The 17,470-nt window shown below is 39.3% G+C and overlaps 1 protein-coding gene across 14 annotated transcripts in view; it reads left to right on the top strand.

Moving 5' to 3' along the window:
* Positions 1-17,470, top strand: part of SMARCA2 (SWI/SNF related BAF chromatin remodeling complex subunit ATPase 2) — a 222,136-nt gene that overhangs the window by 125,576 nt on the left and 79,090 nt on the right. For all 14 annotated transcript variants that reach the window (XM_045373183.3, XM_074017584.1, XM_045373185.3 and 11 more), the window contains 4 exons: positions 69-155; positions 4,279-4,325; positions 6,700-6,866; positions 12,953-13,116. In XM_045373183.3, coding sequence (XP_045229118.1) covers positions 69-155; positions 4,279-4,325; positions 6,700-6,866; positions 12,953-13,116 — 465 coding nt within the window. The remainder of the gene's footprint in view (positions 1-68; positions 156-4,278; positions 4,326-6,699; positions 6,867-12,952; positions 13,117-17,470) is intronic.

Raw genomic sequence — 17,470 nt, 5'->3', positions numbered from 1 at the left:
TTTAAAAGATCTGAAATGTCTGACCAGTGAATAATTAGTTTTATTTTTCTCTTTCCACTGATTCTTAGGGAAAAGGAGGTGCTAAGACACTTATGAACACTATCATGCAGTTGAGAAAAATCTGCAACCACCCATACATGTTTCAGCACATTGAGGTAAGTCTGTATTGTGTGTGTAGAGCCTGATTGTGCTAATATACTAATACTAGTTGTTAAAACGAACAAACAAAACAAAAACCAAAATAGGTTTAAAACATGTTGGTGGAAGTTGAGATGACATGATCTGATAGCTCGACAAGAAGAATTAACAAACATGAGTATTCTGGTTATGGGTTCTCATTGGCACCAAGCATTTGAGCATCTGGAATTTTATAACCAAGAGTTTAAAGTGGAGAGAAAATGTTGTAAGCAGTGGCTCACTTGTGTGGGTTTAGGTAAGTACTGTGAATTACCTTGTTATAGTAGGAGCTCTGAAATTGAAGATAATGATAAATACATTCAGCTTCCTCGGAAGAATGCTGTGAAAAATATTAAAATAACATATTTATGACCGCTAAAGAGAAAGATTTTCTTTAAATATTTTCTTTGTAAAAGACACTGGCTTTAGTCTGTTACTTTGATTTATATTTTTCCTTTCTTGTTTCTGTCGTGATGATGTAAATCCATGCATTCATCCTGATGCTCAGGTCTCTAGAAAGCTATTTTGCAGGGAGAGGACATTTTCTGCCATGTTCACTCCATGTGAATAAGTTTCCTAAATTGACAGTGTTTCACCCCAGTCAGAGCAATTGACTGGAGCAGGAATGAAAAGGAGCCACAATTGTATTCCCCATTTGTCATTGCTGCTGCTGAGGCAAATGGTCCTGGTGGCAATTATTTGCCAGGGTAGTGCCTACTTTCTCCTGCAAAATGGGCAGGAGACATAGAGAACATCACTGCAGGGCTCCAGTGTCTGCATCAATTTATTTTAAAAAATACATAGAAACTTCTGGAGAGTTAAAACTTAATCACAGTATTAAAATTGAGTTGGAGCACTCTTCTTTTTGAATATTCTTTTTTCTCCCTTATTTTTGGCAGTTGTACCTGTCAGGTCAGAGTATTCATTGCACACCATATCCGCATGCCAGAATTCTTTTCTAGCTGTGCTGGATAATTGGAAAGATTTCTGACACTGCTATTGCCTTCACATCCATAGGAGAAAGTATCCATAGACACTGGGGAGAGTACCCACAGCCATAGGAGAGAGTGTATGGCCGTAGAGGAGAATATCCATAGACATAGGGGAAAGTATCTACACATCGAAGTAAAACGACAACAGCAACAACACTTAAAGAATCTCAGGGCTGGGTGCGGTGGCTCACTCCTGTAATCCCAGCACTTTGGTAGGCCGAGGCGCGCAGATCACCTGAGGTCAGGAGTTCGAGACCGGCCTGGCCAACATGGTAAAACCCTGTCTAAAACTACAAAATTACAAAACTACAGAATTATAAAACTACAAAAATTAGCTGGGCATCATGTCAGGCGCCTGTAATCCCAGCTACACAGGAGGCTGAGGAAACAGAATTGCTTGAACCTGGGAGGTGGAGGTTGCAGTGAGCCAAGATCATGCCATTGCACTCCAGCCTGAGTGACAAGAGCGAAAGTCGGTCTCAAAAAAAAAAAAAAAAAAAAAAAAAGTCTCACTAGTAAGTCATAATTATTTACATGTATTATTGAAGGGGAATGCAATGGCCAATAATGAATTCATATCCACCAGGTCACTTTGTAACTGTGAACTGGGGTAAGTCATCAGATTCTCCATGCTATAATGTGCTTGATTTGTAAACAGGGGTAATAATAGATTATAGGACTGGCAGGAGGACCAGCTTTTAAACAATAACATGCGAAGCATCTTGTAAACTGATGTCGTGTTGTATCAGATGTAAGGTACCAATGAATTGGTAGTGGGTGTAGGTTGGGTTGAAAGGAGCTGGGAAAAAAGTCTAATGATGAAACTGCCGGGGGTTTTGTTAGTCTAACCTGTTGCCCACCGTCCCATTTTTTTCTGAAAACAATTTTAAGATATGTATGGTAATCTATGAGGGCCTTGGGGGACTTAGGAATTTTGAAGATTAAGCAGCAATCTTACTTCGTTTTGGTTATCATAAAAGAAATGATCCCTTCAGCCGTGCTGGGCTAAGTAGGGAAGGAAGGGAGATGATGCCTTCTGTCCTCCAGCTTCAGTCTGGAGGGTGGGAAAGGATAGAGGAGGAGTGGGATCATGAAGGAAGCGAAGTTTAAAGTGCATGCCCTTCAGTACCTACATATTGACATCTTAAGTAGCAGTTGGTAGAAACGCAGACTTTGATTTGCAATTTTTTTTTTAACAGAAAAACTCTCAGGAGTCTATTCCTAGAAACGAGATCCACAGTTATGGCAAATCTAGTGACAACTATGGAACAGAGGTGGTGTGTGAATTTGCCTTTGTTGTATTTCGTTTGCCACACACTCTTTGTTCATACTAAATCCTGTCAGATGCTCAGCCTCAAAATGGGTCTCACTGCCTCCCTGGGGACCTTCAAACTCAAGAAATGAAAACAGTATTTTTAACATGATGCTGTTACCTAATCTCCAACAGCATCCATTGACACCCTCTCTTTGGTTTTCACAAGCCTGCTTGGAGACAGGGATGGGGCTTAATGGAGACTGTGAGCTTGGTTCTAGGGGATGGAGGTGAGGTATTGGCCACAGTCTATCCTGTTAATTTTGCCACAGGACTGGAGCTTACCATAGATGATGAGCATATTTGAGAGTACTGTTGAGCCCAGAGGGAAAGATCTGGTGCCATTGGAGGAAACGCTGCAGGGATCCAGGGAGGAGGGAAGGCAGAAAAGGGAGACAGCGGTGGCTGATGTGAAGGTGTAACCTGCTCTCCATTCCCACCGATGGTTGCCATTCCCATAAAGTCAGAATAGAGAAATGCATGGAGAACAGTCATGTATTTCTTCCTGTGAATCAGAAAGGAGGGAGTTAAAGTTATGTGATTACACTCTGTATTCTGAAAACAGAAGCCAGACACCTGAGGGATGCTGTACATCTAGGACTTTATTTGTAACAGAGGAAAGCACAGTATAGAAGAGATGTTAGGATTTCACCAAACTGACCAGGCATGGTGGCTCATGCCAGTAAGCCTAGCACTTTGGGAGGCCAAGGCAGTCAGGTCACTTGCGGTAAGGAGTTCAAGACCAGCATGGCCAATGTGGTGAAACCCTGTCTGTACTAAAAATACAGAAAATTAACCAGGTGTAGTGGCACATGCTGTAGTCCCAACTACTCAGGAGTCTGAGGCAGGAGAATTGCTTGAACCTGGGAGGCGGAGGTTTGCAATGAGCTGAGACCGTACCACTGCACTCCAGCCTGGGCAACAGAGTGAGACTCTGTCTCAAAAAAAAAAGAAAAGATTTCACCAAACTAAGAATTAGAATATGTAATCACCATTATTTTTATTGCTAAATTTTTCCACAATGCATATTGTATTAGTCCGTTTTCATGCTGCTGATAAAGGCATACCTGAGACTGGGCAATTTGGAAAGAAAAAAGGTTTAATGAACTCACATATTTCACATGGTTGGGGAGGCCTCACAATCATGGCAGAAGGCGAAAGGAACATCTTACATGGTGGCAGGCAAGAGAGAGTGAGAGCCAAATGAAAAGGGAAACCCCTTATAAAGCCACCAGATCTCGTGAGACTTACAATCACGAGAACGGCTTGGGGGAAAACTTCCTGATGATTCAGTTGATTCCCCCAGGGTCCCTCCCACAACACACGGGAATTATGGGAGCTACAATTCAAGATGAGATTTCAGTGGGGACACAGCCAAGCCCTATCACATGTATTTATATATACATAGTAATTCTGATTTGCTTGTATTGTGCTCTTATAGTCTAGACTCTGAACTCCTTGAGTTCAGATCCACCCTAGAGGGTGGATCTCCAAAAACAACTATTGGCTCAGCTATGGGCCAGTGGGTGCTCAGTGACTGTGTGATGGGTAAACTAACTCTGTTATCTGAGAGTCTAGAGACTAGAAGAAACTCACAGGATACATTTCTGGTGGAACAAAAGTATGCATGCAATATACTGAATTTCTCGTTCATTATATATGTAAGTTTTTTTGCTTATTCCTTAATTATTTTGTTTTAACTATAGAAATAGGTAGGATAACATCACTAAAGGAGTAATCATTAAGTTAATAATTACATTTTTTAAAATCATTTCTCTCTCTCTCTCTCTTTTAAAGGAATCCTTTGCTGAACACCTAGGCTATTCAAATGGGGTCATCAATGGGTAAATCTCAAATTTTTTTTTTCTTTTAAAAAAAATGTTGTTGGCCTTACATAAACTCCTCCTCTCTACAGTGTTTCCTCTTGTGCAAATACATACTTCCAGCCCTCTAAGTGCTCTTCAGTGGAGAAGTTAACCAAAACGATATCAGCATTCTCTTTTACTTTACTGGCATAAATTATTACTTGCCTTAAGCAAGTGGCTATTCAAAGGACATAGATCTTATTTAATAGACTTAATAGTATCCTAGTGTTCAAAAAATGTTGTTGAAGTTTCAAAGGTTTGTTATTTATAACCAAAAGTATAGCCTGGGCTTGAAGAGAATTTATCTTATTAAATTTCACATTGACATTTGATATTAATGTACATGAGAAGAAATTTCTCATCTGCTGTAAATGTTTACAGTTTTATAGTCATTTGTTAGAGTATGGTCTGTGTAAGAAATGTTTTTCATTAGCAATGGATGTTAAAGAGAATCTTGACTTGCAACAACAAAAATGAACACTGCCTTAACAGAAAGTCTGTGTGTGTGTGTGTGTGTGTGTGTGTGTGTTGCAAATTTGAAAAATTTATTATTAGGATGTAGTCATCATTCTTGGATCCCAAGGGCAGACAGTTTCACTGGGCTAAGAACCAGGAACTGTAACCTATCCAGAAGCAGTGCTGCTAAGCTTTCCCTGCCTCTTCTTGCCTTTCTTTTCTCTGTGTTCTGTGGTTACTCCTGCTCCCATCAGCTTGGCCAGGGTTGCGTGGTGAAAACACGGCTATGGGGTATTTGGAGAACAGTTCTCAGAGTGGGGAATGGACATCAGGAAGACATACGTTTGAAAAATGTGTTAGAAATAACATATCCTGTGTCATAAAATCAACTACCAGATGATACATTCCAGTACTATAGTTTACATGTGCACTGGCAAGTTTTCTAAACAGTATCGCCTGGAATTCAGTTTTAATTGTATAACACAGCCCTGTTGATAAAAGAAAAATAAGGATGAACTATAGAGGGAAAAAGCCCTACTTTAGCCTTTCTTCATATCACAGCGTCTTCTCCATCTCATACTCCCATCGTGTTTTTGACTTGTACTTCTATAGTAATCCAAGACTTGTCCTCCCCCAGTCCATTCTTACACGATGTCCATAGTGATCTTATAAAAAGGTATGCCAGACCTCATCACTCCCCTGCTTAAAACCCATTGATGGCTTTTCATTGCACTGAAAATGAAAATGTTCAGTGTAGCTCATAGAGCCCTACAGAGTCTATTCCTAATCTCATCCTCCACCTCTCTGTCTTCATCTCCCAGTATTCTGTCCTCACTTCTGTTTAAGCCATGCTTACCGGTTTTTTTGTTTGTTTGTTTGTTTTTCAATTTCTCAAATCCTTCTGTCTCCTTTACCCCTCAGGACCTTTATGCATGCTCTTTCCTCGCCCTGGAATCTCCTCCTCTCCACCCCAGTGCCCCCATTCTTCACCTGGATGCCTTTTTACTCATTATTTCAGGTTGTAGCTAAAATGTTATCTCTTCAGGGAGGTCACCTCCGACACTGTAAACCAGTGGTTGGCAAACTTTTTCTGTAAAGAGCCAGATTGTAAATATTCTCAGCTTTGTGGGCCATAAAGTGTCTGCCACACCTGCTCAGCACAGCCTCTGTAGCGTGAAAGCAGCCAGAAAACAGAGAGGCGTGAGTGTGGCTGTGTCTGTTTTTATTTATAAAAACAGACAGCAGACTGGGGCCAAAGGTTGCCAAACTACTCTGATCTAAAGAAGGCATCACATGTTGCTGTGGGTTTTCTCATTGGAACTTGTTATTTTTATCGTATTTATTACAATTTGTAATTATCCATTTAGTAAAATGAGACTGTATTTTGCTTATTATTATATACATGGCTAGCACTGTGCTTAGTACATAGTAGGTGATCAATAAGTATTTAGATGAATCTTAAGTGCTCTGAATTAACAATTTAAAAATGTGTATAATTAATAAGGAGGGATTTACAGAAACATGGCATATATTCACGCACACGCGTGTGTGTGTGTGAGAGAGAGAGAAAGAGAGAGGGCAAGGAGAAAGAATAAGTTGAGAGAAAGACTGTGAAAGTATTAAGAACATGAAAGTGGTTCCTTTTCTTTCTAGAACCTGTAATCATACCTAGTATATGCAATGCACTTTTGATGGGTTTTATATGAATATATTTTCCTTTTCTGCTAAATATTCTCATTGCTTTGGAGTTCATATTCATTCATTCATTCATTCATTTCACAGTCACTTATTGAATGTTTACTGTGTACAAAGGATTATATGAAAAACAAAGCAATGCTGGATTTTTCAAGAAGACAGAAGTAATACTGTCTTCTTGTTTTGCATTTTTTGGGTTCAGGGCTGAACTGTATCGGGCCTCAGGAAAGTTTGAGCTACTTGATCGTATTCTGCCAAAATTGAGAGCGACTAATCACCGAGTGCTGCTTTTCTGCCAGATGACATCTCTCATGACCATCATGGAGGATTATTTTGCTTTTCGGAACTTCCTTTACCTACGCCTTGATGGTAAGTGCATAAGGCATTAGGCTCAGAAGCCATACTACTGAAAATGAAGGGATAATGGGCACTTAGATCCATTCTCAGCCAAAAAGAAGGGGTAAAATTGAAGAATTGACTAGCAGCATCGGGTGCAGTTTTTCTAGATAGCAATTTTTTGCATCCTTAAGCTTTAAATAAGCTGACCTCATTTGTGCAGCTGCATAGCCCACATATAAACCAACACAAATGAGTTTAGAGTCACTTATGAGTATCTAAATAAAATAAAATCAAACTAAACTAAAATTTTGAAATCTTCCTTGCTCTTAAAATTGATTGTTACCTATGTGCCAAACATATAGAATACGTTGACACACCTTTAACTTTTTCAGTTAAAGGCATATTTTAAGGGGATAAAGGCTATGTCACTTTTCTTTGTAACAATACAATCATTCAGTTAAGATTATATTTACCATTAAAGCGCCTCTCTTTCTAAATAAGACATATCCACATATTATGTTATTAAGAGACGTGATTTCATTGTTTCCTGGATTTTGCAAGCTATGTAAAATACTTGCCTGGTTTTAAGAGTGAAATTTAAATACCATGTCCTAAAAATTAGTAAGAAAAAATATTAGTGGAAGAAAATATGATTTTAGGGATAATCCCTAAATTATTTTACGATTTGGCTATCAGCTATAATATATTAGAGGTTGAAAGTATCAGCATTTATACACAATGGCAGGGCACAAATATGGCATTCAAAGAGTGGTAAGTAGGAATAGAAGTTAATTTACAGTCAGGATGCTATTTAATCCCTGGGTAGAAAAGAGGATACTACTAATACCGGTATTTATCTAATGCAGTATTACTGTTGTTAAATGGGAAATTTAAGGTTTATGTTTCATTAAAAGACTTTATTTTCAATCCAACATTTTGTTTCCCTTTTGCCCTTAATTGAATGTAATTGGATATAAACCAAACTTAGACTTGCTGTATGTTCTCTGACTTAAGGTTTTAGATGAATTCTCTTTATGGTCTGCCTCTTAGGGTATTATTAATTAATTTTCAAATTAATTATACCATTTGACAAACTTGATTATTTTTATTTTATTTTATTTTATTGTTTTTATTGAGACAGAGTCTCACTCTGTCACCCAGGCTGAAATCCAGTAGCATGATCTCAGCTTACTGCAACCTCTGCCACCCGGGTTCAGGTGATTCTCCTGCCTCAGCCTCCTGAGTAGCTGGGATTACAGGCATGTGCCACCATGCCCGGCTAATTTTTTTGTGTGTATTGTTAGTAGAGATGGGGTTTCACCATGTTGCCCAGGCTGGTCTCGAACTCCTGACCTCAAGTGATCCACCTGCCTTGGCCTCCCAAAGTGCTGGGATTACAGGCGTGAAAATTGATTATTTAAACCCCTTTACCTCTCCCCTCCAAATTACTTAACCAATGAATGGTTAAGTAAATGTGAATTCTGAGTTCACAAATACAGTCCGATTAGGCACAGTTTTTCTCTGTTGGCAAATTTCCTTTATTGTCTCTTCTTCTTTGACTGGATCCCTGCCTCTGGAAAGAGGGGAAAATTCAGCACTTTTCCTTCAAGAGATAAACTGTCCTTTACCTGCTGCTCAAGTGAGGGGCTGTGGGGCTCTATTTTCCCCTGAACTGACAGCCCCACACAGGTGTCCTGCATAACTATCACTTGCTACTTTGTGGCATTTCATTTCCAATCTCAGGTCTCTGAGGACTGCTCCTTTGGAATATTTGCATCTATCAGACTGGTAAGAGTGAATTCCTGGAAACAAATTGCTTTCGTGTTTTCTTGTCAGCCTGAGAGGTTCTCTTTAATCATTTGTTGGCTGCTGTCCTTTTGTTATTAATAATAATAGTCACAACAGTTAACATGTATAGAACACCTACTCTGTGTGGGACTCTGGGCCAAGCATTTCATGTGCGTTATTAATTTGATTTTCTCAATAAATAAGCTACTATTATCCCTGTCAACCAGTGTGCCATTATGATGCCCATTTAATAGATGAGAAAACAAAGGTATATGGTGAGACCAGGTTCTAACTTGGATCTCTTTGATTCCAGATTAGCTCAGTTTTAGCAGATCCAGAGAGGTGTACCCCATCTCTGAAAATACAGGCTGCTTCTCTAGCTACAACATTTTAAGAATGATTTTGAACTTATTTAAAATTTTCAGTTGAGTAATTGCAAACCACCATGCACTAGAGATACAGGATGGATGAACTATTCACTGTTTCTGCTCTCAGAGTCCTTAGCATTAGGTGGAAGGAGACAGACAAGCAAATTGCCTAACATGTTACAGATGGAATTGAAAAGGCATATTTCCGTAAGAAAGAGCAGCCATTCCTTTTAAGGGTGGACAGAACTAATGGACAAACAATCAGTATACACACAGATAAGTTAGTACACACACTTCCAGCTGAACCCCTTTCTGTCCCCCATCCCACCACCCAATTATTAAAATGACTTCAGATTTTCACTGCTGAATTTGATGTCTCAGATTTTGACTTTAGGGGAAAAAAAAATCACTTGACAAGAGCTAAGCAGAAATTTTCTGCAAAGATTATGGTTGCATGAATAAATTTAGCTAATACTCCATTATAGTTTTTGTTTTTACTGGAAATGATTTTTGAGTGAGAGCAAGTGGTGCTCTCACTTGTTTTATCCCAGAAGACAATACTTTCTAAAAGTCACTGAAACTAAGTTAAAATTAGTCATCATGAAAGTCTGACAGTGTGTTCCTTCTGGTAAATTCTGTAATTTTCAACACACTTGCCCTATTAATTGTATTCTTATAATTGGTTATGTATCAAAGTCTGAAAGACCATGAAACTGATGTTAGTTTTGAGCACGTTAAATCTTGTGCCACTTGCAAAGAGTGTCTGCCTTTAGATAGACTCTTACATGGTCGTTTGAATCTCCCTGAACAATATTAAAAAGATTGCTCATGATCAGCAAAGATCTTGACTTGGAAATCTTTGACGGAAGTGGTTTTCTAGCAAATTCCAAACCTTGTGATGAGAAATGCCATTGTTTTGTATGAAAAATGACTTAATCTTTTTTATTGTTTTTTGTAATTTGTCAAGTTCCCAGCTATTTATACAGTTTATTTTATTCTATTCTATTCTATTCTATTCTATTCTATTCTATTCTATTCTATTCTATTCTATTCTATTCTATTTTGTTGAGACGAAGTCTCACTCTGTCACCCAGGCTGGAGTGCATCTCAGCTCACTACAACCTCCACTTCCTGGGTTCAAGCGATTCTTGTGCCCCACCCTCCCGAGTAGCTGGGATTACAGATATGTGCCACCATGCCCAGCTAATTTTTGTATTTTTAGTAGGGACGGGGTTTTATCATATTGGCCAGGCTGGTCTTGAACTCCTGACCTCAGGTAATCCACCCACCTTGGCTTCCCAAAGTGCTGGGATTACAGGCATGAGCCACCGTGCCTGGCCTATACAGTTTAAATACACACCAGATACATGGTTGGCCTATTTGCTTGAGGTATCTGGTATAGGGTCTGAAAACTCCTTTGACCAAATAATTTTATTTGGATATTCCTTTTGTTTTTCAGTGCTTTATTTTGCATGTAAGGTTATTTCATCCCAGTAGGCATTGGTTGTATTTATATCTTATGTTACTGGCGAGATCCACGTCTGTTCTGCCCACGTGCAGTAAATCAATCACTGTGACACAGGTTTTGCAAAGGAGAAAAGATTTATTCACAAGGGAACCAAGCAAAAAGATGGAAGAACAGCCCTCAACTCTACGTCCCTGAAGATAAGGCTTAGGGATATTTACGGGGTAAGGAAGTGGGGTAGTGTAAGGCACAGGGAAAGGTGATTGGCAGTGGGGAAAAATGAAGTCACAGGTTAATTCTACACAAGCATAGCCAGGGTTCATGGCGTTTCCGAGGACATACATGCAGAAAATGACAGTGTTAGCGTGATATGATGGTGGAGTTCTTGGCTCTCCGACATCAAAAGGCCATCTCTTGGGCACTTGTGCTCAGGCCTAGTTTAAGGGTCAGTGGTGTCAACCAGTTTGAAGTGGACAGAGCTGGCTAAAGTTCCTGAAAAGCAACTGAAGTAACAACCATTGCCATGGTGACATATGCATGTTATCTGTAAAGCAGCCAGTGAAGGTCAAGTTTGAGCATTCAGCATCAAGACCTTCAGCTACCGCAGCCTTCAGCTTCACAGAAAAAGAGAAAACAAAAATAACAAAAAGCAAGAAACCAAAAGCATGCAGGGCAGGCAGACCTGATGAGATTAACTGTTTGGTTCCATTAATCCATGTGATTATCAGCTGGTTCATTTTCAGTTAATCAAAAACGGTTGAACTTCTGTCCTGAGAGTATAGATGTATAGTTTTTGTACCCAGTTGTCAGAAACAAAGATGCCATGATCTCTTCTTTCCCCATTTTAGAAGGAATTTTTGGTTTCTGTGGCTTTTCATTCAGTTTAAGGCAGAGGAGAAATATGTGAACCATTAATCCATGTGAGTAATTTTAAAAAAAATTCTTGCAGCTGGAAAGATGATAGAGGTTTCGTGGCAGAACATATCTTCCATTAGCATCGTGAACAGATAGTTCACCATGATCTCAGAAAGCCAATTCTGACAATAAAAGAAAAAAGAGCCCCACACTTGAAAGCTCACTCATCAAAGCATGTTTAGTGCTCCTCCTCCAAAATCTAAACTCAGACAACTGATTGTGTCGGACCTCACCAGTTCACTAAACTGGAAACCTAACGTAGAAAGTAAATTGGGTCTAAAGAATGTGACTCCATTAAATGAGGAAAGCCCCCAAACCCCTCATTCCTAATCCTTGTTTGCTGTATGCAGGGAAGTGATTTGTCTTCTCCCTCCTCAGGAGGGCATTTGTTAGTTTTATTAAATGTGAAAAACAGATTGTCCCCAATTTTGAGAAGTTGGCCCTCATAGTAACTTGATTCATTAGCTGTAGTCACTTAAATGTTTTAATCCTCTGAAATAAATTGCTCGTATGTTTTCATCCTTAAAAAAAGAACAGCATGTAAGAATAATATTTGAATAGCAGCTGGTCAGGGACTATCATGTAACATGCATACATATTTCCCAACAACCTAAAGCCTTTTTTCAAAATTCAACGTCTAAGTGTTTCTGGTGAAATATGTTCAGATGGAATACTGGTGTTTTTTTTTTCTTTCTCTCCCCTTCCACAATGCACTTCATGAAATGGCTGGGTAAATACATTACACATACATAATATGTAATTGAGTGGCTCATCCGAAATGCAAGAATGCCCCAAAAGTGAGCACCAGACTCTAAGGTTTGGTCCTCTCTGCTTATTCACTCTTTTGGAGCCTCCTCAGACCCCATGGGGCAAACCACACCCAGGTGTTTAACATGCTGCTCTGTTTAGTTGGTTTTGATTTAGCATGCTTTGAACTCAACAGAGTTAACGTGAGAAACAGACTAAGAGATTTCTTGTTTTTTGTTGGGGGGGGGATTATTGTGGCTTTAAGTCTTGCTAAAAAGGATAAAATTATTCCATTTGCAAAAAAAAAAAAATTCATTCATAATTTATGTTTTTACCAAACAGACCATACTTCAATCGAAATGGTAAAGCAGTAGAAAAGAACTTTCCTTTTTTTTCTATTTTCTTGGCATAAAAAAGTCCTTGCTTTAATGCCTATTGGCAAAGTTTCTTTAAGCCATTATTACAGTTTTAAGTGCACGTGTGTGTGTGAGAGAGCGAGAGGGAGAGAGAAGAAGTGTGTATGTTCTTAAAATTATTTGTTATAAATCACAGAAATAAATCCAAAAAATGTTTTCATTGTTTTAGGTGAAAGTAAGGATTTTGTAAAATGTGTAAAGTTACAAAGATGCCTCGTCAGAAATGTTTAAGCTCTTTTTTTTGTAATTGCAAAATGTTCAAAGTTTTTTCCCAGAAGTACAAAGCCCTGGAAATTACCTCATCAGTGTTAGGAGGAGTCTGGGTATATTTCTCGAAGGAAGCAAGCTTTTTTGTCTCGTTCTGTGCCATTTTCAGACAAGAGTTAATTGGCAAATTAATTTTTCTGATCCCCTTAGGCACCACCAAGTCTGAAGATCGTGCTGCTTTGCTGAAGAAATTCAATGAACCTGGATCCCAGTATTTCATTTTCTTGCTGAGCACCAGAGCTGGTGGCCTGGGCTTAAATCTTCAGGCAGCTGATACAGTGGTCATCTTTGACAGCGACTGGAATCCTCATCAGGTCTGTATGTCCCACTCAGGTGTCCAGGCCTCCCTCTGGAGAGCAGCTAAAAGATGATCAGTTTCATTATTCACATTTACAGGACAGAGCAAATATCTAGACGAGTGGGCCGCTGCTTTCTTGGAGCCAATTCTGGCTGTTTTCTCATCTCCCTTAGAGCATAGATACGAGGTCCCACATATGCCTTTGAAGAGCTGAAGTTTGAGGTAGAAAAACTTAGTTTCTGCTTAGTTTTAATCCCATCTCTTGGGATTGCCATTGAACAAAGTATATTTAATGAAGGATAAATCAAAAATGTTGTAAAATCATAGCAATAAGAACAATAGCAACCATCATTTATGAGCCCCTGAATCTGTGTCAGCTTCTTGGGCATTTTTTCATTCAGTTTCACAACAACCCTGTCAGACAGTTAATATGATTTGAATCTTTGCAGTCAAGGAAACTGAATCCTAGGCAGGGTAAGTAACTTCCCCAAGGCCAGTTAGTATTATGGTAGTTAACCTTTTATTTTGTGTTTTGTTTAAAGTCATCATCAAAACATATTCTAATGAGCATTTATTGTTGTAAAGCTCTTTTAGCCAGGTAAGTTCAGGGCTATCCTATTAAAGCAGTACTTTGATTTTTTTTTTTTTTTCAATTGAGTGGGTCTCTTATGGCACTGGTTTTCTAAATTACTCTGGGAGGTGAGGCATCTGCCTGTAGGATATTGGGTAGGATGATATTGGTCAAGTTTTGATTCATACTGGAGCAAATGTTGAATTCAAAACAGTAAAAATGAAGACCAGGTGTGGTGGCTCACGCCTGTAATCCCAGGACTTTGGGAGGTCGAGGCAGGAGGATTGCTTCAGTCCAGGAATTTGAGACCAGCCTGGGCAACATGGTGAAACCCTGTCTCTACAAAAAAATACAAAAATTAGCTGGGCACAGTGGCACTTATACCTGTAGTCCCAAGTTCCTCAGGAGGCTGAGGTGGGAGGATTGCTTGATCCTGGGAGGCAGAGGCTGTAGTGAGCTGTAATCGGACCACTGCCCTCCAGCCTGGGCGACAAAGCAAGACCGTGTCTCAAAAAAATGCAGAAAGAAAATGGCAACTCTCACATAGGAGTATGAATTCTACATCAGCTTTTCCTAGGCTCCTCACTGAGCCCTGGCTTTCTCAACAGTCACACTATCTCACTGGGTTGCGAAGATTGAGTGGCAATGCCATATAGCGTCAGTTTTGGCAGGAAATAGAGTTCAGGGGTACATTAGGATTCTAAGGAAGCTTTTAAAAAATATACATGCCTGCTTTCTGTTCCCTCCCACCCCACCCTAGTTTTCTTATTCAGTGGAGCTAGCTGCTTCCTTTGAGCGCTCCCAGGAGATTCTGAAATAGATTCTCATACAGATGAGGACCACTGATTTAAAGACTTAACTGTGGGTCCAAACCACCACCACTGGGCCACTGCGTGTACTTACCATTCTCTGTAGGTGAATAAATTAAGGCGACTATTAAAATGTTCTTATCTTGAAAAGGATTGGGAACCACCAGCACAGAATATATTAGTTCTAAGTCTTCAGGAAATATGGTTACATATTTTTATAAATATATAAAAGTGTTTCATTCCAACGCTCAGGTAGAATTTGTATTGATGTGAGAGATCTGCAGTTTTCCTTTTTGGCATTTTGGATTCAGTATTTCTTCCGTAAACATTTATTGAGTGTCTGTTATGCAGCAGGCACTGAGCTAGGCTGGGTATCTAAGAGGGAGGAAGGAAGATGTGATGTGACTCTTTGACTCCTCTCCTCCTGGTGTGCTCAATGTGATTGGATGTTTAGATTATCCTTCTCGCTGGTACCTAAGTATTGAGGACCATCTATAGGTGAATGGAGAGTTTGCTTGTCTTCTGTCTTCAGAGGTAAGCATTTCCACTGACTCTTAGATGTTTACCTTCACTGGCACAGTATAAATTCTAAAAGCCACTGTTCCAGGAAATGCTAATTTAACCTGGAAAATAACTCTGGAACATCTTTATGATGTTCTACCCCACCCCAACTCTCATTTTTTTTTCTTTCTTTCTCTCTAGCTCTGTTAAAAACTTTGAGTTCTAGAATCAAAGTAAATTACAGTAACACGAAATAGTTCCCTCTTAACTACACGTGAACTAAAGCTTCGGCAGCAAAACACAGGATCCCAGATTTTCTCTGGTTGAATTTACCACAGGTCCCTCACACTGGGCCTCTGCAAGTATTTCTAGCTGCCACAGGTAGATTTGCTTCCACCTGATTGAATAAACTGAGCTGACCAGATTTTTCATCTGTCGCTGAACATGACCATTAGTTTGGTCAAATTTTTCTTTTTCAGGAATCAGTGATTTTAGAGTGATAAAGATCCATCTGAGTTTTCATTTAAAAGGTACAGAACTCTACTAAATATTGTTAGGCACTTTGCATACCTCACCTCAAGTAATCCTCAGAATATCTTATACATAAGGAAACCAGTCAATGTTAGTTTGCTCATGAGCGCCCCATCAGGATCATTCACACCCATGTCTGTTTAGGTTTCAGTTTGAATCCTGGGTTTGAGCTCTTTCTACCTTGCACCCTTGCATATAGATTGCATAGCCCCCAAAATGAAAACTGTGGAGGTGTTTTTATCAGGTTAATTTCGGCATGCATTGAAGAAAATTTTCTGTAAGTATGCATTATCATATTGAATCAAAATTAAGGCACATTGGTGAAAATAGGGGATTAATTTGACATAGGTTGACAGATAGAGGCCTTAATGTTGCTAATTGAGGACCCTACCTAGAAGCAGAAATAGAACTCAGGATTGTGGAATTAACGAAAAAATCACTACAGGTTGCCAAGACTCTCATTTCCAAACTGTTGATTAGAAACATGGGTTGGTGCTTGTGTTTTTTACCCGTGGAGCTGCAACTCTGTTGCTATTACGGAATGGTCAATCACATTTAGCTTGCAGACCCTCTTCTCAGATCAGGCTCTTAGCTTCGAGTATTATCAGACCTAAGTCAGTGTGATGAAGTTTCAGACCACCTAATTGAGATTTCAGAAATATTGAGTAATCCATCCAATAATTACAGCGCTTCTTTGTCACAATATTTCCCCCCACACGTCAGCTTAGAGACTCACAAGCTCACATTGCATTACACTTCTCCACCTAGAAATATTAGCTTTCGTGACCTTCCAATTAGATGGGTGATCTGAAACACACAAACACACATCACTGCCACCACCACCAAACAAAACTAATTGCAGCAAATTCCCAAGGATTCTGTAATGTCTTACTTTGTTCGTATGTTGTCTATGTGCTCTGCTTCCTCATCTACTCTATTCATATTCTGCTGCCCCCTGCAATTAGTATTTTTGTGGTTTTGTCAGCATCTTCTTGGACAAGGGTCAGCCATCTACTCCTCACGGGCTCAGTCTGACCTGCCACTTGTTTTTGCACCCCTGCAGGTGAAGAATGGTCTTCACTTTTTAAAGTATAAATTAGAAAATGGTGGGAAAAAAGAATATCAGCCTTCTGGTAAGAACAGTTGTTCAATTTTTGCTTCTGGGCCAGACAGCCTAGAATGTTTACTAGTGCGCCCACTTTAGAGACTATTTGTTGGCCTCTCTTCCAGGAGATAGTGAAAAGCCTGATGACCCAGAGCTTGTCATCTTGACTGCTGTTAGCAGTTCTGGTGAAGATAGCTTGAGAGGGACGGTTGAACTAAAAGCTTAAAAAGGAACTTTAGGGTGTTTTAGAGTTTTTTGTCCCCTTTGGATTTGAATGATCCATCTCACATTCTTCTCTTTAGAAAATAATCTAATATAGATGGGTCCCAGCTGTTTTCATGGCTTAGCACTATGATACTGATATTAACTTATTCAGATATCTGCCGAGGAAAAGCTTTTGCCTAATTGGCTACTTAATTTTAAAGGTCCCTGCAGCAAAAACGAATCTCCAACCTTTTGCCTGCTGCCTTCTTGTGCTACAATAGGTGACCAGGAGACTTGTCTAGTCAAGAAGATGGGTTTACAGCTGTTGAGCATCAGCTCTGTACAAACTATGGTGCCAGGGCTGTGGGATACAGAAAACAGACCTTTGCCCTAAAAATCTATACAGTCTAATGGGAGACATGTGTAAACAACTAATTAGCATCAGCCCAGATAACATCACCTGGACCACAATGAATAAAAGCCATATGCCAAGAAGTTTTTATTATGTAGCTGTAAAATTAGGTAACTCTGCTTCATGGACTCATGAAGGTTTTTATTTAAAGATTTCATTAAAGCTTTTTTCTTATTATTAATATATGAGTAACATTTAAAGCAGAAAAAAACAAAATGTAAGCAAAGTGAAGAAAAT

Source organism: Macaca fascicularis, chromosome 15 (assembly GCF_037993035.2).
Source record: "Macaca fascicularis isolate 582-1 chromosome 15, T2T-MFA8v1.1".
NCBI lineage: Eukaryota > Metazoa > Chordata > Mammalia > Primates > Cercopithecidae > Macaca > Macaca fascicularis.
Note: the sequence above shows the minus strand (reverse complement) of the source record. Positions and strands in the feature narration are given on the sequence as shown.